The sequence below is a fragment of the Amblyraja radiata genome, unplaced genomic scaffold (genome assembly GCF_010909765.2).
Source record: "Amblyraja radiata isolate CabotCenter1 unplaced genomic scaffold, sAmbRad1.1.pri S43, whole genome shotgun sequence".
NCBI classification, from domain to species: domain Eukaryota; kingdom Metazoa; phylum Chordata; class Chondrichthyes; order Rajiformes; family Rajidae; genus Amblyraja; species Amblyraja radiata.
Window position 1 is genome coordinate 5021392 of NW_022630150.1, and position 24380 is coordinate 5045771.

Below are 24380 nucleotides of genomic sequence, written 5' to 3' on the forward strand. Positions count from 1 at the left end.
TTTGGAAGGAATTTTATTATTGTCTTGATCTTCTCTGTAAAAATATTGTAAAGGTTGAGAACATTATTTAAGGCAAGGGGAGTGGGGGGAGCACATGGCCTCTGTTCCCCTCCATCTGGGGAGGCTCTGCAGTCCTGATGTGCACACCTGGCCAGGTATCTCCCGGCCTGGCTCCCACTCACCCTCGCTCTCCATCGAGGACTCTTTGCCCACAACCCCCTTCCCCCGAGAACAGTGCAGAGCAGTGGACCGCTCGGCCCGCTGCCTCCGTGCAAGCCCTGCAACCTCGGGCAGGCGGGAGCGTCAAGGATGGGGAGTGGTGGTCGCGGGCTCTGGAAGCACGGATCGGGTGTGCGGGGGGATCGCAGAACTGAGTCCTGCCCTGCGGTGAACCAGGGGGGGGGGGGGGGAGGCCAGGACAGAAACCACGGCTCTGGAAGGAAGGGATAAATCTAAGGCACTGATCGAGGGCACAGAGGGACGCAGACCCTCCCGACCGTCCCGTCACCAGGGGAAGTGTTGCACAGACATGTACTCACGTTACAGAGCCAGAGGAACATTACCACAACCCCCCCGGACACCGCCCAGACGTCCACAAGTGCGTGAAAACATGATTCAGTCAGATTAGGACCGCGGCAGAAATCAGAGTTTGCGCGCGCAGACCCCCTGCAGGGTCGGTCTCCATGATTAGTACCCAGGCGGGGTGGGCCGGTGGTGGGGGTGGGGGGTGCGAGACGGCTCAGAAGCCCAGGGGGTGCGGTGTGACTGTGCCCCCGTTGCCCACCACAGCCGCCGAGATGGCCCGCATGTTCCTGAACACCTGCCTGGCCGAGCTGGAGCTGAGGGCCGTCAGGTTGTCTGCGATCCGAGCCGAGGCCTGTGGGAGGGAGAGGCCGTTACCCATCGATACAATCTCCAACACGACGCCTCTAATACCCTCCCCTCCCCCCTCCCCCCCAACCCTCTGCTCATCCACACTCCAACCCCATCTCCCCACCCCCCCATCTCCCCAACCTCTACCCATTCCCAATACCACCCACCCACCCTCCTCGCTCTACAACCACCCCCCTTCTACCCATCGATGGTCATATCCCTGCTCCTAACCCTCCCCTCTCCCACCCCCCCACATGGCCTAATCCTACTCAAAGATCCTATAGCGGAGCAAGATAGACCACTCCTTCAAAATGCAATGGGCTGACGTGTAGTACGCAACGGAGCAGAACGTCGGCCATTTTAGTAACCCGACCCGACCCGCAGTGTAATCAACGTTGTGGGGGAAAAGTTTGTGTTAATAAATTTAAATTCTGAAAATGAGGAGAAGATTTTTACCCAAAGAACTTTTATTTTTACGAGGATGTTTCCGTAACCGGCTTCCGTCTCCGCGCTAGTTATCTTTGCTCCGCTACGGGATCTTTGGTGCGGAGACGGAAGCCGATTACGGAAATGGGGACGAAAATTACCCCTGAATCTGCCCATGCCCGTACTACGTCTTTTTCGTCGAGTGGACCATCTTGCTCCGCTATAGGATCTTTGATCCTACTCCTTGTGAAGGGAGGGGTCTCACCTCAATGCACCAAGTGTCACACAGCAGTTTCTCGTGCTGCGCAGTGCCATGCGCCTGACTCAGCGAGCGCGAGGCCCTGTGGGGGGAGAGAGAGGACAGCCGGTCAGATCACACCCGCGCTCATCATTCAGGCAGTGCCGGGACAGGAGGCCACTCGGCCCGTCACACCTACCCTGCCCCTCGCTCAGTTCACAGCGTGGACACAGGCCCCCCAGGGCCCACACTGTCCAGTCGCGCCAGCCTGCATGCGGCTCACATCCCTCTAACCCCCCCCCTCCCCATGGCTCTCTCCAGAGTTTCCCCTCATTCACACCCTCCCTCCACTCCCCACGCCTCCATCAATGCAGGTGTCAGCAATTAAGGCACTTCATATGTGACAGCAGCAGACTTAGACCATTTGGCCCATCAAGTCTACTCATTCAATCATGGCTGATCTATCTTCCCTCCTAACCCCATTGTCCCCATAACCCCGGACACCCGGACTGATAAACATAGAAACATAGAAATTAGGTGCAGGAGTAGGCCATTCGGCCCTTCGAGCCTGCATCGCCATTCAATATGATCATGGCTGATCATCCAACTCAGTATCCCGTACCTGCCTTCTCTCCATACCCTCTGATCCCCTTAGCCACAAGGGCCACATCTAACTCCCTCTTAAATATAGCCAATGAACTGGCCTCGACTACCCTCTGTGGCAGAGAGTTCCAGAGATTAACCACTCTGTGTGAAAAAAGTTCTTCTCATCTCGGTTTTAAAGGATTTCCCCCTTAACCTTAAGCTGTGACCCCTTGTCCTGGACTTCCCCAACATCGGGAGCAATCTAGCCTGCATCTAGCCTGTCCAACCCCTTAAGAATTTTGTAAGTTTCTATAAGATCCCCTCTCAATCTCCTAAATTCTAGAGAGTATAAACCAAGTCTATCCAGTCTTTCTTCATAAGACAGTCCTGACATCCCAGGAATCAGTCTGGTGACCCTTCTCTGCACTCCCTCTATGGCAATAATGTCCTTCCTCAGATTTGGAGACCAAAACTGTACGCAATACTCCAGGTGTGGTCTCACCAAGACCCTGTACAACTGCAGTAGAACCTCCCTGCTCCTATACTCAAATCCTTTTGCTATGAAAGCTAACATACCATTTGCTTTCTTCACTGCCTGCTGCACCTGCATGCCCACTTTCAATGACTGGTGTACCATGACACCCAGGTCTCGCTGCATCTCCCCTTTTCCTAGTCGGCCACCATTTAGATAATAGTCTGGGAGAGAGTCTGGTAAAGAACCCATCTATCTCTGCCTTACAAATATCCACTGACTTGGGCTCCACAGCCTTCTGTGGCAAAGAATCCCACAGATTCACCACCCAGGAGAACGGGGTAGAGACGGCAAAGATAGATCAGCTATGATCGAATGGCGGTGTGGACTTGATGGGCCGAGTGGCCTCATTCTGGTCCTATAACTTATGAACCAAAAAACCTGCCCTGAATCGGCTCTGAGGGAACCAGGCCCCAGTTCTCCCCCAAACCTCCCAATGGCAAGAACAATAGTGCGGCACGACGGCGCAGCGGTAGAGTTGCTGCCCTGGGTTCCATCCCGACTACGGGCGCTGTCTGTACGGAGTTTGCACGTTCTCCTCGCGACCTGCCCCGTGGGTTTTCTCCGAGATCTTCGGTTTCCTCCCACACTCCAAAGACGCGCAGGTTTGTAGGTCAACTGACTTTTGAAAATGTAAACTGTCCCTAGTGTGTGTAGGGTTAGTGTTAACGCACAGGGATCGCTGGGCGGCACGGACACGGTGGGCCGAAGGGACTGTTTCCGCGCTGCATCTCAAAACTAAACTTTGTTTGCCCGTGGGAAAGTCTCACTAGTTCAGAAAAAAACCCCCACAAGAGAGCACAAATGGAAACAATAAGTCAAGAGAATGGTTTCACAAACGCTGAGTGGAGGGAGAGGTGAAAGAAATCTGCACTGCAGGCTTCAGTGTGAAAGCCTTCCGCACAGCAGGCTGCTCACCGCAGTCGGCGTGACGGGGTGCGGAGTGGGATGGGGAGAATCGACGGCAGCAGCTGCAGCATCGCGAGGGGGAGGAAGGTGCGTCCGTATCAGCGCGGCCACATCTCACGGCCCAGCCGTGTGGCACTTGGGACACCGTGTGTGTTTAATACAGGAGATACAGCACGGAAACAGGCCCTTCGGCCCACCGGGTCCGTGCCGGCCCCGTACGCTAGCACTACCCTACGCACACCAGGGACAATTTACGACTCACGGAAGCCAATTGACCTACAAACCCACGCGTCGTCGGAGTGTGGAAGGAAACCGGAGCACCTGGAGAAAACCCACGCAGGTCGCAGGGAGAACGTGCAAACTCCGTACAGACAGCAGCTGTAGTCAGGATCGAACCTGGGTCTCCAACAGTGTTAAGCCCCCTCACCCCCGCCCCTCCCTAGCACCCACAGTGCGGCACCCTCTCCCCCCACATAGTGTGACGCTCCCTCACCCCCAACCCACAATGCAGGCCCCCCTCACCCCTCCCACCCACACAATGCAGGCCCCCCCCCCCCCCCAACAGTTCAGCCCCCCCCCCCCCCACAGTGCAGGGACCCTCACCCAAGATTCAAGCGAGTTTATGTCATGTGTCCCAGATAGGACAATGACATTCTTGCTTTGCTTCAGCACAACAGAATATAGAAGGCCTATCTATCCCCTCACCACCCCCCCCCCCCCCCCCCCCCCAAACAGATTGAACCCCCCCCCCCGCCCCTGGGCCGCGTACTTACCTGGACAATACCACGATCATGGCGTACAGGTCGATGGCGCTGTCCGCCACCCTCTTCAGCAGGAACTGCTCGTCTGCAAGAACAAGCAGAGGGTCAGGGAAGTAGGATACACACACTCACACACACAACGTTGGGGGGCAACTCGGCCGGGTCGGGCAGCATCTCTGGAGAAAAGGAACAGGCGACGTTTCGGGTCGAGTCGGGGGGGGGGGGGGGGGGAAGTGAAATGAGAGATATAAAGAACAAATGGAAAATATGCAAAACACTAACAATGATAAATGAAACAGGCTGTTGTTAGCTGTGGGCTAGGTGAGAACAAGCAGTCAATGAGACTCAATGTGAGGCAGCATCTATGGAGCGAAGGAATAGGTGACATTTCGGGTCGTTCCGACCCGAAACGTCACCTATTCCTACGCTCCATAGATGCTGCCTCACCCGCTGAGTTCCTCCAGCATTTTTCTCTACTTCGATTTTTCCAGCATCTGCAGTTCCTTCTTAAACATGAGACTCAACAAGAATTCCACAGACTCACCACTCTCTGTGAGAAGAAGTGTTTCCTCGTCTCCGTTCTAAATGGCTTACTCCTTATTCTTAAACTGTGTGTGTGTGGCCCCTGGTTCTGGACTCCCCCAACATCGGGAACATGTTTCCTGCCTCCAGCGTGTCCAAACCCTTAGCAATCTTATATAATAATAATAATAATAATAATGGATGGGATTTATATAGCGCCTTTCTAATACTCAAGGCACTTTACATCGCATTATTCATTCACTCCTCAGTCACACTCGGTGGTGGTAAGCTACTTCTGTAGCCACAGCTGCCCTGGGGCAGACTGACGGAAGCGTGGCTGCCAATCTGCGCCTACAGCCCCTCCGACCACCACCAATCACTCACACACATTCACACACAGGCAAAGGTGGGTGAAGTGTCTTGCCCAAGGACACAACGACAGTATGCACTCCAAGCGGGATTCGAACCGGCTACCTTCCGGTTGCCAGCCGAACACTTAGCCCATTGTGCCATCTGTCGTCCCAATATATGTTTCAATGAGACCCCCTCTCGTCCTTCTAAACTCCAGAGTGTACAAGCCCACAGCCGCTCCATTCGCTCAGCATATGACAGTCCCGCCATCCCGGGAATTAACCTGGTGAACCTACGCTGGGCTCCCTCAATAGCAATAGCTCGCTGATGTCAACACCTTGAACAATGGATACAGTGAGGTTAGTTTCCGATGGGCATGGTGACAGACACACCACACATCTCTGTCCTCCATACAGCAGGCAAGCTCCTCTTTAGTCTCTACACGTGCGTCTTCTATCAAGGTTAGAGGAGATGCAAGTGAACCTCTGCCTAAACTGAAAGGACTGCCGGGGTCCCTGGACAGAGTCGAGGGAGGAGGTTTGTGGGAGGGGACTGCAGATGCTGGTTTAAACTGAAGAGAGACACAAAATGCTGGAGTAACTCAGCGGGATGGGCAGCATCTCTGGAGAGAAGGACAGGTGTTGCATCTCCTTCCCGTTCACCGATTATCTTCTTGCCGTATTTCAGCAGCAAATCTTCTGTGCAGCCACCCAGCCTCTCGATCGCTTGCACCACCTGCAAAACACAAACACATAGCTCACGTCACTCCACCACAAGACCATTCTGGAATATCCACGTTGAGCCGGAGCTGTACAGCACGGGAACAGGCCCTTAGGCCCACCTGGTCCATGCCGACCAAGGTGGGCGAGCCTAGCCCATTTGCCTGAATCAGGAACAGTTTCTTCCCCTCCGTTATCGGGCTCCTGAAAGGTCCTTTCATAAGTCATCGGAGCAGAATTAGGCCATTCGGCCCATCGAGTCTACTCCGCCATTTTGTTATGGCTGATCCATTGACTTGCAAATTAACTTTTTGGGATTCCTGCACCAGCCGTCCCAAGTCCCTCTGCACCTGTGATTTCTGGATTCTCACTCCATTTAGAAAACATCTGCCGGATGTTTGAATGGAGGGAGTGTGTGAGAGGTGAGTGTGTGTGAGGGGTGAGAGTGTGTGAGGGGTGAGAGTGTGTGAGGGGCGGGAGTGTGCGAGGGGCGGGAGTGTGCGAGGGGCGGGAGTGTGCGAGGGGTGGGAGTGTGCGAGGGGCTAGAGTGTGCGAGAGGTGAGTGTGTGCGAGGGGTGAGTGTGTGCGAGGGGTGAGCGTGTGTGAGGGGTGAGAGTGCGTGAGGGGTGAGTGTGCGAGGGGTGAGAGTGTGCGAGGGGTGAGCGTGTGTGAGGGGTGAGTGTGTGAGGGGTGAGTGTGCGAGGGGTGAGAGTGTGCGAGGGGCGGGAGTGTGTGAGGGGTGGGAGTGTGCGAGGGGTGAGAGTGTGCGAGGGGCGAGAGTGTGCGAGGGGTGAGTGTGTGCGAGGGGTGGGAGTGTGCGAGGGGCGAGAGTGTGCGGGGCGCGGGAGTGTGCGAGGGGTGAGCGTGTATGAGGGGTGGGAGTGTGCGAGGGGCGGGAGTGTGCGAGGGGTGAGTGTGTGAGGGGTGGGAGTGTGCGAGGGGTGTGTTTGTGAGGGGTGGGAGTGTGCGAGGGGTGTGTGCGAGGGGTGAGTGTGCGAGGGGCGAGAGTGTGCGAGGGGCGGGAGTGTGCGAGGGGCGGGAGTGTGCGAGGGGCGAGTGTGTGCGAGGGGCGAGTGTGTGCGAGGGGCGGGAGTGTGCGAGGGGCGAGTGTGTGCGAGGGGCGAGTGTGTGCGAGGGGCGGGAGTACGCGAGGGGCGGGAGTGTGCGAGGGGCGAGTGTGTGCGAGGGGCGAGTGTGTGCGAGGGACGGGAGTGTGCGAGGGGCGAGTGTGTGCGAGGGGCGGGAGTGCGCGGGGCGGGAGTGTGCGAGGGGCGAGTGTGTGCGAGGGCGAGTGTGTGCGAGGGCGAGTGTGTGCGAGGACGGGAGTGTGCGAGGGCGACGTGTGTGCGAGGGGCGAGTGTGGGCGAGGGGCTAGTGTGTGCGAGGGGCGGAGTGTGCGAGGGGCGAGTGTGTGCGAGGGGCGGTGAAGTACGCGAGGGGCCGGAGTGTGCGAGGGCGAGTGTGTGCGAGGGGCGAGTGTGTGCGAGGGGCGGGAGTGTGCGAGGGGCGAGTGTGTGCGAGGGGCGGGAGTGCGCGAGGGGCGGGAGTGTGCGAGGGCGAGTGTGTGCGAGGGGCGAGTGTGTGCGAGGGGCGAGTGTGTGCGAGGGACGGGAGTGTGCGAGGGCGAGTGTGTGCGAGGGGCGAGTGTTGTGCGAGGGGCGAGTGTGGTGCGAGGGGCGGGAGTGTGCGAGGGGCGAGTGTGTGCGAGGGACGGGAGTGTGCGAGGGGCGGGAGTGTGCGAGGGGCGGGAGTGTGCGAAGGGCGAGTGTGTGCGAGGGACGGGAGTGTGCGAGGGGCGAGTGTGTGCGAGGGGCGGGAGTGCGCGAGGGGCGGGAGTGTGCGAGGGGCGAGTGTGTGCGAGGGGCGAGTGTGTGCGAGGGGCGAGTGTGTGCGAGGGACGGGAGTGTGCGAGGGGCGAGTGTGTGCGAGGGGCGAGTGTGTGCGAGGGGCGAGTGTGTGCGAGGGGCGGGAGTGTGCGAGGGGCGAGTGTGTGCGAGGGACGGGAGTGTGCGAGGGGCGGGAGTGTGCGAGGGGCGGGAGTGTGCGAGGGGTGGGAGTGTGCGAGGGGTGAGTGTGCGAGGGGCTAGAGTGTGCGAGGGGTGAGAGTGCGAGGGGTGTGAGTGTGCGAGGGGCGGGAGTGTGCGAAGGACGGAGTGTGCGGGGGGCGGGAGTGCGCGAGGGGCGAGTGTGCGAGCGGTGTGAGTGTGCGAGGGGCGGGAGTGTGCGAGGGACGGAGTGTGCGAGGGGTGGGTGTGCGGGGGGCGAGTGTGTGCGAGGGGCGGGAGTGTGCGAGGGGTGTGAGTGTGCGAGGGGTGTGAGTGTGCGAGGGGTGCGAGTGTGCGAGGGGCGAGAGTGTGCGAGGGGCGGGAGTGTGCGAGGGGCGAGTGTGCGAGGGGTGTGAGTGTGCGAGGGGCGGGAGTGTGCGAGGGACGGAGTGTGCGAGGGGTGGGTGTGCGAGGGGTGAGTGTGCGACGGGTGTGAGTGTGCGAGGGGCGGGAGTGTGCGAGGGGCGGGAGTGTGCGAGGGGCGGGAGTGTGCGAGGGGCGGGAGTGTGCGAGGGGCGAGTGTGTGCGAGGGGCGAGTGTGTGCGAGGGGCGGGAGTGTGCGAGGGGCGAGTGTGCGAGGGGCGAGTGTGCGCGAGGGGCGGGAGTGCGCGAGGGGTGGGAGTGTGCGAGGGGCGAGTGTGCGAGGGGTGTGAGTGTGCGAGGGGCGGGAGTGTGCTAGGGACGGAGTGTGCGAGGGGTGGGTGTGCGGGGGGCGAGTGTGTGCGAGGGGCGGGAGTGTGCGAGGGGCGAGAGTGTGAGGGGTGGGAGTGTGCGAGGGACGGAGTGTGCGAGGGGTGGGAGTGTGCAAGGGGTGAGAGTGTGCAAGGGGCGGGAGTGCGAGGGGTGAGAGGGTGTGTGACCGAGCCTCTGGTGCCACTGTGTGTAACATTGACCCTGTGGTACTCACCAGCTGACTGCTGTCCCTCAGTTCTGGGTGAACAACGTTGCTCAGGGTCACGCCCGTGCTCAGCCCGACCTTCCTGCAACCAGAAGAGAGACAGAGGGGTAGACACAAAACACCCGAGTAACTCAGTGGGACAGGCAGCGTCTCTGGAGAGGAAGAACGGGCGACGTTTCGGGTCTTTCCCCCCCGATTCTCCAGGCAGAAGAGTCTCGAGCCGAAACGTCACCCGTTCCTTCTCTCCAGAGATGCTGCCCGTCCCGCTGAGTTACTCCAGCGTTTTGTGTCCATCTTCGGTGCAAATCAGCATCTGCAGTTCCTTCGTACAAGAGAGACAGAAGGGGACTGGTCAGGCGGACAGAGCGGTGTCAACGTACAGACCAGGCCACCGATCGACACAAGCACCAGGCTCTGACTCACTGATCCCAGGAACGAGTGGGTTAACCTATGATGAGTGTTTGACTGCAGCGCCGGAGACCCGGGTTCCATCCTGACTACGGGTGCTGTCTGTACGGAGTTTGTATGTTCTCCCCGTCACCTGTGTGGGTTTTCTCCGAGATTTTTTCACACTCCAAAGAAGTACAGGTTTTGTAGGTTAATTGGCTTGGTGCAAATGTAAATTGTCCCTGGTGTGTGTAGGACAGTGTTACCGTGCGGGGATCGCTGGTCGGCGCGGGCACGGTGGGCCGAAGGGCCTGTTGCCGTGCTGTATCTCTAAACCAAACTAAATACTCAACATGGCTTCTTCATTGAAGCAGGAAATAGAAACATAGACAATAGGTGCAGGAGTAGAGGCCATTCGGCCCTTCGAGCCTGCACCGCCATTCAATATGATCATGGCTGATCATCCAACTCAGTATCCTGTACCTGCCTTCTCTCCATACCCCCTGATCCCTTTAGCCACGAGGGCAACATCTAACTCCCTCTTAAATATAGCCAATGAACTGTGGCCTCAACTACCTTCTGTGGCAGAGAATTCCACAGATTCACCACTCTCTGTGTGAAATTTTTTTTTTATCATCTCGGTCCTAAAAGACTTCCCCTTTATCCTTAAACTGTGTGCCCCCTTGTTCTGGACTTCCCCAACATCGGGAACAATCTTCCTGCATCTAGCCTGTCCCAACCCCTTAAGAATTTTGTAAGTTTCTATAAGATCCCCCCTCAATCTTCTAAATTCCAGCGAGTACAAGTCGAGTGGTGGAGGAAGGATTGGCCCAGTGGAAGGTGAAACGGTTAACGTTTGGTGCTGCTGTAGCGTGCGTGGGGGACGGGCGCGGACCTCACTCACCGTCTCGCCCGCTTGCTGACTTCGCTCATCAGCAGCGTGGCGTTGCCCACCGGGTTCTTCAGGGCTCTCTGCAGACCCTTCAGGTGGTTCCCTGCGTTCTGTGTGCGAGAACAGGACAGTGTCAGCCCGCGGCAGGAGTGTTTCATTCTCACCTGTCTCACAAGCAGCAGCAGCACAACAAGCACGTCGGCATAATACGCTGCACACGCCGTAACCAACACCAAAAGGAGATAAAAAACGCTGGAGAAACTCAGCGGGTCAGGCAGCGTCTATGGAGCGAAGGAATAGGTGACGTTTTGGGTCGAGACCCTTCTTCAGACTGGATTAGGGTTAGGGTAATCAACAACAAAACCATTTCTTTAGTCAGAGGGTGGTGAATCTGTGGAATTCATTGCCACAGACGGCCGTGGAGGACAAGGGACAAGACGTCGGGCATTATTTAAAAGCGGAGATTAGTCAGCTCTTGATCAAAGGTTACGGGGAGAAGGCAGGAGAATGGGGTTGAGAGGGAAAGATAGATCCCATGACTGAATGGTGGAGCAGACTCGACGGGCTGCTCCGATGCAGAGTGGTCTTATGCTCTTACCAAGAGCGGTGGGAATTTTCGAGGGAATGGACAGGCCTGAGACACTGAGTTGATCCAGCACTCTGTGACTTGCCGCTGAGGATCGGGCAGAGTTTGTGGGCTTGGTGTAAAGGTCACCCAGTATCCACTGGAGGGCAACACGTACCTGAATACCGTTCAACGCAACGAACAGGCGGAGAATATCATTCGTTCCCTCAAAGATGCGGAAGATTCGAAGATCCCGCATCACGCGCTCAACCCCAGCATCCTACGGCAAGAAACATAGACAATAGATGCAGGAGGAGGCCATTCAATATGATCACGGCTGATCATTCACAATCAGTAACCCCGTTCCTGCCTACTCCCCATATCCCTTGATTCCGTTAGCCCCAAGAGCTAAATCTAACTCTCTCTTGAAAACATCCAGTGAATCGGCCTCCACTGCCGTCTGTGGCAGAGAATTCCACAGAAGGTAGAAAAGGTCTCTAAATCACTGTGTCACACAATCAGAACATTTGCATTCTTGTCTTCAAAGTGTCTTCCCCCCCCCCCCCCCCCAAAGTGGTCTCCCCATTCCTGCCTCTGTAAACACCCTCTGATCTGTCACCTCCTGCATCACTGGCCTCTGGCACATCTGCAAATGCAACGTGAAGAGCCCTCGGGCTCGTGATGACAGCAGGGCTCCAGTTCCAGAGGCACAGCACGGAAACAGGCCCTTCGGCCCACCTAGTGCATGCTGCCCATTGATCACCCGTTCACACTAGTCCCATGTTCTCATCCACTCCCTACACACTGGTTCATTAGTGCAATAAATAGTCTTACAGAGGCCAATAGGCCAATCGGTGCAGCAGCAGGCCATTCGGCCCTTCGAGCCAGCACCGTCATTCAATGTGATCATGGCTGATCATCCCCATTAAGCCTCAAATCTTCTTCGAGTCAGTCACTTCGAGGCCCTTCAGCCCATCGACACTAGTCCCACCCGCCCACATCCCTACAGACTTTACCCATCCGTGCACTTGTCGAAGTGCCTTTTAAATGTTGCTATGGTGCCTGCCTCACCCCCTCCTGACAGATCGCTCCATACACCCACCACCCTCCAGTGATAAGTTGCCCTCATGTTAAGCTCTTGCAGACAGACGGACACAGAGCAGCCGGGTGGACACTGACCTTCATGAAGCCCATGCCGCCCATCAGCTGGATACACTCGTCAGTAACGATCCAGGCAGCCTCCTGCGGAGAGAACAAGGGTGGACAAGATCACTGCCAGCGTACAACCCCCCCACTCCCAGCCCCAACGTCTGATTCTCTGCCTCAGTGGGCGGTGGAAGCCGGTTCTCTGGGTACTTTCAAGAGAGAGCTAGAGAGGGCTCTAAAAGATAGCGGAGTCAGGGGATATGAGGAATCGTTAGTGTACGGGGTGATCGCTGGTTGGTGCAGACACTTCTTAAGGGATTGGACAGGCTAGATGCAGGAAAAATGCTCCACATGTTGGAGGAGTCCAGAACCAGGGGTCACACAGTTTAAGAATAAGGGGTCGGCCATTATGGAGCGAGATGAGGAAAATCATTTTCACCCGGAGAGTTGTGAGTCTGTGGAATTCTCTGCCACAGAAGGCAGTGGAGGCCGATTCACTGGATGTTTTCAAGAGAGAGTTTGATTTAGCTCTTAGGGGCTAACGGAATCAAGGGATATGGGGAGAAGACAGGAACGGGGTACTGATTGTGGATGATCAGCCGTGATCATATTGAATGGCGGTGCTGGCTGGAAGGACCGAATGGCCTTACTCCTGCAGCTATTTTCTATATATCCTATCATTGCTGAACTCTGCTCCTCTCTCCAGCAAGCCACAGCTGCACAGCGGGTTTGGGCGGGGGGGGGGGGGGGGGGGGGGGGGGGGGGTGGTACCCCAGCTGAGGCAAGGTGCGTTTTCCCTTGCAGTGATTTGCTGCTTTAAACCGTGGCAGTGCGATAGATACTAAGTGGTGACGCAAAGACAACTCACGGAGGCAAAGATCTTGCTGATTGCTGCTTCTATCTGGAAGTCTGCAGCTCCGGCATCCATGTTTGCGCTGATCATGTAGGCCATTGACTGTGGGGACAGAATCAGATATTAGCTTGTAGACCTGACCATCACCTCACCGCATTTCCAGCCTCACCTTAAACCTATGTACAGGGCTCTGGTGAGACCACATCCGGAGTATTGTGTACAGTTTTGGTCTCCTAATTTGAGGAAGGACATCCTTGTGATTGAGGCAGTGCAGCGTAGGTTCACCAGATTGATCCCTGGGATGGCGGGACTGTCGTATGAGGAAAGATTGAAAAGACTGGGCTAGTATTCACTGGAGTTTAGAAGGATGAGGGGGGATCGTATAGAAACATATAAAATTATAAAAGGACTGGACAAGCTAGATGCAGGAAAAATGTTCCCAATGTTGGGCGAGTCCAGAACCAGGGGCCTCACTCACAGTCTTAGAATAAAGGGGAGGTCATTTAAGATCGAGGTACAGTGTGTGTGTAGAGGTAGTGTTGGTGTGCGGAGATTAGATCGCTCGCTGGTCAGCGAGGACTCGGTGGGGCGAAGGGGCCCGTTTCCGTGCTGTATCTCTAAACTAAACTGCACTCACCTCTGTCACGTACTGCAGCATGGCCATGTGGGCAACCTTCTCCTGAATGGCACCAAAGTTGTAGATTTTGTTGCCGAACTGGGTGCGGTTGGCAGCGTGGTCGACCTGAGGGAGGAATGATCCGGTTTAAAGCTCAGGATCACATCCCGCCTGAAGAAAGATCTCCAAGGATCTCCAATGCCTCTGGTTGGTGAGAGGACGGTTCACTTTCCCAGATAACAGCCGGGAAGAAACTGTCCCTGAATCTGGAGGTGTGCGTTCGTTTTCACACTTCTGTACCTCTTGCCCGATGGGAGAAGGGGGGGAAGAGGGAGTGACCAGGGTGTGACTCATCCTTGATAATGGCTGAAGCAGCGCGAGCTATAAATGCCGTTAATAGTTTAGTTTAGAGAAACAGCGCGGAAACAGGCCCTTTGGCCCACCAGGTCCGCGCCGACCATCGACCCCGCACATTAACACTATCCCTCACCCACTAGGGACAATTTTATTTTACATTTACCAATTAACCTACAAACCTGCACACCTTTGTGTGTTTTTTATAGTCCTTCGTTTTACGGTTTTTTAATGGTTTTTAATTGTTTGTAATAGCTTTTTGTCCGTGAGTTCTCATGTACAGCACTTTGTGGCAACTGCAGTTGTTTAAAGTGCTTTATAAATAAAGTTATTATTATTATTATCTTTGGAGTGTGGGAGGAAACCGAAGATCTCAGAGAAAACATACGCAGGTCACGGGGAGAACGTGCAAACTCCGTGTCGCTGTAAGGCAGCAACTCTAGGCGAGGGATTGGGGGAGGGGGGGACACTCACAGCGCGGCTGATGACTCCCTTCATGGTCCCGGAGAGGGCGGCAGCCATGCCGAAGCGGCCATTGTTGAGGATGTTCATGGCCACCTTGAAGCCGCCGCCAACCTCGCCCACCACGTTGTCCACCGGCACCTTCACGTTGTCGAAGTGAACCTCGGCCGTGTTGGACGCCTTAATGCCCATCTTCTTCTCCGGTGGCCCACTGAAACACAGGCACAAAGTTCCGCTTCATCATCAAATCCCATCCTCGGCCCTCACGCTGCCTCGGCAAGGCCAGCAGCATACTCAAGGACCAGTCGCACCCTGGACACACCCTCTTCTCATAAGGTCACACTGGATAGGAGTAGAATATGGCCATTCGGCCCATCTAGTCTACTCCACCATTCAATCATGGCTGATCTATCTCTCCCTCCTAACCCCATTCTCCTGCCTTCTCCACATATCCCCTGACTCTGCTATCCATCCTTGTTCATAAGGGATAGGAGAATTAGGCCATTCGGCCCATCGAGTCTACTCCACCATTCAATCATGGCTGATCTATCTCTCCCTCCTAACCCCATTCTCCTGCCTTCTCCACATATCCCCTGACACCCGTACTAATCGAGAATCTATCTAAGGTACACAAAAATGCTGTAGAAACTCAGCGGGTGCAGCAGCATCTATGAGTTTCTCCTGCCTTCTCCCCATATCCCTTGACTCCGCTATCCATCCATGTTCACAAGGGATAGGAGAATTAGGCCATTCGGCCCATCGAGTCTACTCCACCATTCAATCATGGCTGATCTATCTCTCCCTCCTAACCCCATTCTCCTGCCTTCTCCCCGTAACCCCTGACACCCGTACTAATCAAGAATCTATCTAAGGTACACAAAAATGCTGGAGAAACTCAGCGGGTGCAGCAGCATCTATGGAGCGAAGGAAATAGGCAATCCAAAGGAAATAGGCAACGTTTCGGGCCGAAACCCAAAGGGTTTCGACCCGAAACGTTGCCTATTTCCTCCGCTCCATAGATGCTGCTGCACCCGCTGAGTTTCTCCAGCATTTTTGTGTACCTTCGATTTTCCAGCATCTGCAGTTCCTTCTTAAACACAATGAGTATAGAAGTTGGGATGTAATGTTAAAATTGTACAAGGCATTGGTGAGACCAATTCTGGAGTATGGTGTACAATTTTGGTCGCCCAATTATAGGAAGGATGTCAACAAAATAGAGAGAGTACAGAGGAGATTTACTAGAATGTTGCCTGGGTTTCAGCCACTAAGTTACAGAGAAAGGTTGAACAAGTTAGGTCTTTATTCTCTGGAGCGCAGAAGGTTAAGGGGGGACTTGATAGAGGTTTTTAAACTGATGAGAGGGATAGACAGAGTTGACGTGGACAAGCTTTTCCCACTGAGAGTAGGGAAGATTCAAACAAGAGGACATGACTTCAGAATTAAGGGACAGAAGTTTAGGGGTAACATGAGGGGGAACTTATTTACTCAGAGAGTGGTGGCTGTGTGGAATGAGCTTCCAGTGGAGGTGGTGGAGGCAGGTTCGTTTTATCATTTAAAAATAAATTGGATAGTTATATGGATGGGAAAGGAATGGAGGGTTATGATCTGGGTTCAGGTAGATGGGACTAGGGGAAAATAATTGTTCGGCATGGACTTGTAGGGCCAAGATGGCCTGTTTCCGTGCTGTAATTGTTATATGGTTATTATATGGTTATAATCTATCTATCTCTGCCTTAAAAATATTCACTGACTTGTGGCCTCCACAGCCGTCTGTGGCAAAGAATTCCTGTTGCGCCTGTCTCTATTCTCACAAGTGTCTGACTCCTCTGAACTGGCAAGGCAGTCAGATCAGCAATAAATGCCAGGCTGGGCCATGGTAGAGTCAGGCAGGAACAGCTTCTCGAGACAGACACAAAGTCAGTGGGTCGGGCATGGATGGGTGACGTTCTCCAGAGATTCTGCCCGACCTACACAGTTGCTCCAGCACTTTGTGTACTGACCAGCACCTGCAGTTCTTGGTTTCAAACAAAATACAAGGTATATGTGAATAAATCTATAATCTATAAAACTAAATCACTGAACGTACTTGGCATTTATGTCATATTAAATAAAAACCAAGTTAACAGGGATAAATTCCTCATGCATTTAACTGCACTCTCAGGAGCTGTGAATCACTGAAACTCTCTGCCACAGAAGGTAGTTGAGGCCACAGTTCATTGGCTATATTTAAGAGGGAGTTAGATGTGGCCCTTGTGGCTAAAGGGATCAGGGGGTATGGAGAGAAGGCAGGTACGGGATACTGAGTTGGATGATCAGCCATGATCATATTGAATGGCGAATGGTGCAGGCTCGAAGGGCTGAATGGCCTCTACTCCTGCACCTATTTTCTATGTTTCTATGATCATTGATTTCTATCTCAGTCTCTGAGTGTGAACAGACATCGCCATCTACTGGCACATACAGATAAAAATCATCCTCAATTTAATACAGAATATGGACAAATACAACATGGGAAGAAGGAGCCCGGCCCACAATGTTTGTGTCGAACATGATGCCAAGTTAGACTAGTCTCCTGTGCCTGCACGCAATCCATATCCCTTCTCCGTCCCCTGCATATCTCAAAGCCTCTTCAATGCCACTATTGTATCTGCCTCCACCACCACCACCCCTGGCAGGCACCCACCACCCTCCGCATGTCTCCGTTAATCTTTGCCCCTCTCAACCTAATGCTACATCCTCTAGTCTTTGATATCTCCACCCTGGGGAAAAAGATTCTGACTGTCTACCCTATCTATGCCTGTCAGAATTTTACATTTTAGTTTAGTTTAGTTTAGAGATACAGCGCGGATCGGCCAACCGAGTCCAAGCCGACCAGCGATCCCCCGCACATTAACACTACCCAACACACTGGGGGACAATTTACACATACACCAGGCCAATTAACCTACAAACCTGCACGCCTTTGGAGTGTGGGAGGAAACCGAAGATCTCGGAGAAAACCCACGCAGGTCACGGGGAGAGAACGTGCCGACTCCGTACAGACAAGCGCCCGTAGTCGGGATCGAACCCGGGTCACGGGTGCCGCAAGCAACTCTACCGCTGAGCCACCGTGCCGCTGTTTTGCATGCTATCCACTAATTCTAAACATAAATACGATCAAGTCTAACTCGATAGCTGGAGCAAAGGGGGAGATGCATCGCGTGGGATATAGGTCTCGGCTTTTAGTCAACCCTCAGCCTCCGATACTGCAAAGACATTTCAAGTTTGTCCAATCCCTTCTTGTAGCTAATACTCTCGTATCCAGGCAGCATTCTGCTCAACCTAATACTGTATTGTTATAGGTAGACAAAAGTGCAGGAGAAACTCAGCGGGTGCAGCAGCATCTATGGAGCGAAGGAAATAGGCAACGTTTCGACCCGAAACGGTGCCTATTTCCTTTGGTTTTCGGGTCCCGAAACGTTGCCTATTTCCTTTGGTTTTCGGGTCCCGAAACGTTGCCCATTTCCTTCGCTCCATAGATGCTGCTGCACCCGCTGAGTTTCTCCAGCACTTTTGTCTCCCTTCGATTTTCCAGCATCTGCAGTTCCTTCTTAAACACTGTATTGTTATATATTGGTCTGAAGAAGGGTCTCAACCCGAAACGTCACCCATCCCTTCTCTCCAGAGATGCTGCCTCACCCGCTGAGTTACTCCAGCATTTTGTGTCTACCTTCGATTTAAACCAGCATCTGCAGTTCTTTCTTGCACATTTAACGTGGCCCTACCTGGTCACCCCACCAAAACCTCTCTCCACGATGAACGTGGTGATCTTGTCCTTCATTTCACCGCTCTGTTCGTCTTTCACCGGCACCTTGGCAAAGACGGTGAAGATATCCGCCAGCCCGCCGTTACTGTAAAACACACATGGCCGTGGTTACAGAATCCCGCGCATTCGCGTACAAGCGGGGGCTACTCTTGTCATTGGCTCAGGGGCAAGTGTCCTAGATCATAGCACAGGAACAGGCCCACAATGCCGAACATGGCCGACAAAACTCTTATCTGCTCGCATGTTGAACCACATCCCTGAATATCAAGAGAGTTCGATTTAGCTCTTAGGCTAAAGAATTCAAGGGATATGGGGAAAAAGCCCCCACCCCACCTCAACCCACCCCACACCCCATCCCCTGCTGCCCAATCCCATCCCACCCCACCCCCTCCACACCCCAGCCTGCCCCGCCCCACCCCCGCCATACCCCTATCCGTCCCCACCCCCTCCACACCCCAGCCTGTCCCACACCACCCCCCTCCACACCCCAGCCTCCCCCCCCCAGCCACCCCAGCCGCCCACCTCACCCCCTCCACACCTCACCCTCCCCACCCCCGCCAAACCCCTACTATCCTCCCCACCCCCTCCACAACCAAGCCGTCCCACACCACCCCCTCCCCCCCAAGCCTACCCGCACCCCCAGCCCACCCACCTCCCCCCTCCACCCACTCCACACCCAGTCCTTGCCCCACCCCCGCCATACCCCTATCCGTCCCCACCCCCTCCACACCCCAGCCTGTCCCACACCACCCCCTCCACACCCCAGCCTACCCCACCCCCAGCCCACCCCAGCCTGCCCCACCCCCTCCACACCCCAGCCCCCCCCACCCCCTCCATACCCCTATCCGTCCCCACCCCCTCCACACACCAGCCCACCCTCCCACGCTCCACCCTCACCCAGCGGGTACCTGATCCAGATCTTGCTCCCGTTCAAGATGTAGTGCTTTCCACAGTCACTCCTGACGGCGGTGGTTTTGATGGAGGCTGCGTCAGAGCCGCTCGCCGACTCCGTCAGGCAGAAGGCAGCCATGGTTTCACCTGGACAAAAGGTGCCTGCATTTATCTAATGCCGTGTATCACTCTGAGCAGACCTGGGCCCCATATGTGAGGAGGGATGTGCTGGCTCTGGAGAGGGTCCAGAGGAGGTTTACAAGAATGATCCCAGGGGATCTCATTGAAACATATAAGATTGTTAAGGGTTTGGACACGCTAGAGGCAGGAAACATGTTCCCGATATTGGGGGAGTCCAGAATCAGGGGCCACACAGTTTAAGAATAAGGGGTAAGCCATTTAGAACGGAGACGAGGAAACACTTTTTCCTCACAGAGAGTTGTGAGTCTGTGGTGGAGGCGGGTTCTCTGGATGCTTTCAAGAGAGAGCTAGATAGGGCTCATAAAGATAGCAGAGTCAGGGGGTATGGGGAGAAGGCAGGAACGGGGTACTGATTGGGGATGATCAGCCATGATCACATTGAATGGCGGTGCTGGCTCGAAGGGCCGAATGGCCTCTACTCCTGCACCTATTGTCTATAATGTGTAGGGTCGAGATAGTGTACGGGGTGATTGCTGGTCGGCGCGGACTCGGTGGGCCTGTTTCCGCGCTGTATCTCTAAGGTCTAAGCGCACACCACCCAACCCGCCACTGCTCCATGTTACACACCTGTAGCCAGCTTTGGAAGGTACTTCTTCTTCTGCGCCTCGTTCCCAAACAAGAGGATCCCCTTGAAGCCGATGGACTGGTGAGCCCCCAGAGTGATCCCCACACTCAGGTCATGCATGCCGACAATCTCAACCAGCCGAGCGTACTGCAAAGCAAAGGCACGACAGCTGAGGTGCCGGAAACTGCCTGACCCGCCTGCACTGGGCCTGCACTCGCTGGAGGGGGGGGACCTCATTGAAACCTCCCGAATAATGAAAGACCTGGATAGAATGGATGTGGATATGATGTCTCTGCCTCAGAGGGTGGTGGAGGCCGGTTCTCTGGATGCTTTCAAGAGAGAGCTAGATAGAGCTCTTAAAAATAGCAGAGTCAGGGGATATGGGGAGAAGGCAGGAACGGGGTACTGATTGGGGATGATCAGCCATGATCACATTGAATGGCGGTGCTGGCTTGAAGGTCCAAATGGCCTACTCCTAATAATAATAATAATACATTTTATTTATGGGCGCCTTTCAAGAGTCTCAAGGACACCTTACAAATATTTTGCAGGTAGAGGAAAAACATGTAAGGGGAATGAAATAAATAGTAGAGACATGACTAGTACACAAAGTAAAGACAGAATTCAATACAAAACACAATATGAGGCAATTAATGCACAGATGAAAAGGGAGGGGGACGTGGAGCTAAGGATAGGCAGAGGTGAAGAGATGGGTCTTGAGGCGGGACTGGAAGATGGTGAGGGACACGGAATTGCGGATCAGTTGGGGGAGGGAGTTCCAGAGCCTGGGAGCTGCCCTGGAGAAGGCTCTGTCCCCAAAACTGCGGAGGTTGGACTTGTGGATGGAGAGGAGACCGGCTGATGTGGATCTGAGGGACCGTGAGGGTTGGTAGGGGGAGAGGAGGTCAGTGAGATATGGGGGGGCCAGATGGTGGAGGGCTTTGTAGGTGAGGATCAGGATTTTGTAGTTGATCCGGTGGGAGATGGGAAGCCAGTGAAGTTGTTTGAGGACTGGAGTGATGTGATGCCAGGATTTGGTGTGGGTAATGAGTCGGGCGGCTGCGTTCTGGACCAGTTGGAGTCGGTTGATGTAGGTGGAGCTGATGCCAAGGAGAAGTGAGTTGCAATAGTCCAGTCGGGAGGAGATGAAGGCATGGATGAGTCTTTCAGCAGCGGGCGATGTGAGAGAGGGTCTGAGTTTGGCGATGTTGCGGAGATGAAAGAAGGAGGTTTTAATCACATGGCGGATGTGAGGCTCAAGGGAGAGGGTGGAATCAAAGATCACGCCAAGGTTGCGGGCCTGGGGAGATGGGGAGACAGTGGTGCCGTCGATGGTGAGAGTGCTCCTGCACCTATTGTCTATTGTTTCCACTACTGGGAGAGTCTAGGACCAGAGAGCACAGAAATGATGTTCCTTTAGCCAGGAAATGATGAATCTCTTTAGTCAGAGGGCGGTGAATCTGTAGAATTATTTGTCACAGAAGGCTGTGGAGGCTGCCTATGGATATTTTTAAGGCAGAGATAGATAGAATCTGGTGTAGGAAGGAACTGCAGATGCTGGTTTAAATCGAAGATAGACACAAAATTCTGGAGTAACTCAGCGGGACAGGCAGCGTCTCTGGAGAGAAGGAATGGGTGACATTTCGGGTCGAGACCCTTCTTCAGATAGATTCTTGATTGGTACAGGTGTCAGGGGTTATGGGGAGAAGGCAGGAGAATGGGGTTAGGAGGGAAAGTTAGAACAACCATGATTTAATGGCTGAATAGACTTGATGGGCCGAATGGCCTAATTCTGCTCCTATCACATGACATTATGACCCCAGCTGCTGGGTCTGAGAATGCCGCCACCCCTTGCCCGGGCTTACCTGTGTGTTGGTAAGACCCAGTCCCCCAAACTCAGAGGGCACCTGGAGACCAAAGGCCCCCATCTCCTTCAGGCCCTGCATGGTCCCATCCTCCACCATCTCCAGAGAGTCGTTGGCCATTGGATCGTTGACCTCCTGCGGAGGGGAAGGGGGCGAGAGAGAGCCGTTTCACACCAATCATCCTCTGGGCCGCGAAGACTATCCGCGTCACAACGTGGCAGGTGTAGGTGCGGAGGGAGGGAGGGAGGGAGGGGGGGAGGGAGAGGGGGAAGCATTTCTCCCGATTCAGTCACGGAGCCCTGGCCCCAGTCACGAGCAGCAGCAGCCCAAAATGTTACCCGCCTCTCTGATCGGCAGAGGGGAAGATTCACGGTGCCACCACCAATATCTCAGGGAGTAGTTACAAAAAATAAAGGTTTAGTTGTGCGGAAACAGGCCCTTTTGCCCACCGAGTCCACGCCGACCTGTGATCCCCGCACACTAGGGAAAGGGATAAGAAGTGGGTCACCGCTGTTCCCCCAGTCAGTGCTCCCTCCCCCCTCCTCTCCGACTGCTTTGTCAGGCTGCACAGGTGCAAGGACAATTCGTTTTTAAGAAGGAACTGCAGATGCTGGAAAATCGAAGGTAGACAAAAGTGCTGGAGAAACTCAGCGGGTGCAGCAGCATCTATGGAGCGAAGGAAATAGGCAACGTTTCGGGCCGAAACCCTTCTTCAGACAATTAGGAGGGAGGATGCGATTGATGGGATTGTACTGCTGGAGATCTATGTTCTGCATACATTCAATAAGCCAACTGGCCCCCATCAGCTTCATAAAGGCAAGTAAGATGCAGGAAGGAACTGCAGATGCTGGTTTAAACCGAAGCTTCAGACACAAAATGCTGGAGTAACTCAGTGGGACAGGCAGCATCTCTGGAGAGAAGGAATGGGTGACGTTTCGGGTGGAGACCCTTCATGGTAAGTAAAGGGTTGGTAGGTTCATTACTCCTGTGCACAGGGGAATGGTAGAATCTGTGGATGGGAGGTGGTTCAGACTTTAGACATACAGCGTGGAAACAGGCCCTTCGGCCCACTGAGTCCACGCTGACCAGCGATCCCCACACACACTAACACTATGCTATACACACGAGGGACAATTTACAATTATACTAAGCCAATTAACCTACAAACCTGTACGTCTTAGGTGCGGGGAGAAGATTGAGAGAGGGCGAGGGGATTGAGGTTAAATAACATACCTCAAAGAACTTGCTGACGGGGCCCGTCAGTTCACGGAGAAACTGAGCTTGTTCGTCGGTGAGAACTGGATAAACACACATTGAAGGAGAGGCGTTAGTTCACTTGTGGAAGGGAGGAAGAAAACTCTTTGCTTTGATAGTTTAGTCTTCTCCTTCTGTCCCCATTGGGGGCCCACGGTATGATCAGCCGTGACCACAATCAATGGCGGTGCTGGCTCAAAGGGCCGAATGTCTAATCGTCTATTAACATTGTGACCTGCTGATGTTTACATTTTCAGCAGGACCGGAGGCCTTTAAAGAGCAATGCTCTGTCTTGGCCATGAAGCTGCGTCGCAGGAAGTATTTTATCGGAAGGCATCACAGCATGGTTTGGGAACAGTTCCATCCAAGACCACAAGATATTGCAGAGTGTTGTGGACCAGCCCAGACCATCACGCAAACCAACCTCCCTTCCATTGACTTCATCTACACTGCATCAGCAAGGCCAGCAGCATTATCAACGCCCCCTCAAGCATCTATTAGATCTTTCCCATCTCATCTTAAACCTGGTTCTTGATTCCCCTACACTGGGTAAATAATGTGCTTGTACTCTATCTACTCCCCTCATGACTCTATACACTAAGATCACATCTTAGCCTCCTGCATGCCAAGGAATAAAGGCTCATCTGCCCAACCTCTCCCTATAGCTCAGGCCTTCAAGTCATGGCAACATTCTTGTAAATCTTCTCGGCACTCTATCTGACTTAATGACACATTTCTTACAGCAGGGTGACCAGTACTGAACTCAATACTCTGAATGTGGCCTCACCAACGTCTTGAACAACTGGGATGTAACGTCCCAACCTCGATGCTCAGCCCCCTGAATGATGAAGACCAATGTATCAAAAGCCTTCTTTGCCACCCTAATGGATTATATACAGCCGACTTAAAACCCGATCCTTCCCGACACTCATACTCAATGCCCTGAACAATGAAGGCAAGAATACCATAGGCCTTTACCACTGAGTTTGAGTTTAGTTTATTGTCACATGCACCCAGCTTTTGAGAATGGGGTTAGGAGGGAATGATAGATCAGCCATGATTGAATGGCGGAGTAGACTTGATGAGCCGAATGGCCTAATTCTGCTAAAGCTTTTGTTGCGTGCTAACGAGACAGCAGAAAGACAAAGCATGATTACACTTGAGCGGTCCACAGTGTGTACAGATACACGATAAAGGGAATAACGTTTAGTGCAAGATAAAGACAAATCAAATATAGTCCAAGGGTCTATAATGAGGGAGATAGCAGCTCACGACCGCTCTCTAGTTGTTGATTACATTGTTCAGTTGCCTGATAACAGCTGGGAAGAAACTGTCCCTGAAGCTGGACTCTGTCTACTTGTGTTGGTGCTGTCACAGAGCAGTGGGCTTGATCCCTCTGTACATCAATAGTTGTACAGGGTCTTGGAGAGGCCACACCTGGAGTATTGCATACAGTTTTGGTCTCCTAATCTGAGGAAAGACATTCTTGCCATAGAGGGAGTACAGAGAAGGTTCACCAGACTGATTCCTGGGATGGCAGGACTTTCATATGAAGAAAGACTGGATAGACTCGGCTTGTACTCGCTAGAATTTAGAAGATTGAGGGGGGAATCTTATAGAAACGTACAACATTCTTAAGGGGTTGGACAGGCTAGATGCAGGAAG

General features: G+C 53.9%; 1 protein-coding gene across 2 annotated transcripts in view; it reads right to left on the minus strand.

Annotated features, from left to right (window-relative positions):
• acadvl (acyl-CoA dehydrogenase very long chain) overlaps positions 1-24380 on the minus strand; it is a 35563-nt gene continuing 11183 nt past the window's right edge. The window contains exons 5-20 of one of the 2 annotated variants that reach the window (XM_033016339.1): positions 22695-22759; positions 21462-21596; positions 19599-19743; positions 18848-18977; positions 17899-18024; positions 14147-14345; positions 13340-13444; positions 12718-12804; positions 11883-11945; positions 10882-10983; positions 10151-10248; positions 8869-8941; positions 5860-5932; positions 4337-4409; positions 1565-1640; positions 1-877 (exon numbers count right to left, since the gene is read on the minus strand). In XM_033016339.1, the coding sequence (XP_032872230.1) occupies positions 740-877; positions 1565-1640; positions 4337-4409; positions 5860-5932; positions 8869-8941; positions 10151-10248; positions 10882-10983; positions 11883-11945; positions 12718-12804; positions 13340-13444; positions 14147-14345; positions 17899-18024; positions 18848-18977; positions 19599-19743; positions 21462-21596; positions 22695-22759 (1688 nt within the window). In that variant the 3' untranslated portion in view covers positions 1-739. The remainder of the gene's footprint in view (positions 878-1564; positions 1641-4336; positions 4410-5859; positions 5933-8868; positions 8942-10150; positions 10249-10881; positions 10984-11882; positions 11946-12717; positions 12805-13339; positions 13445-14146; positions 14346-17898; positions 18025-18847; positions 18978-19598; positions 19744-21461; positions 21597-22694; positions 22760-24380) is intronic. The other variant, XM_033016340.1, reaches the window with a different exon arrangement.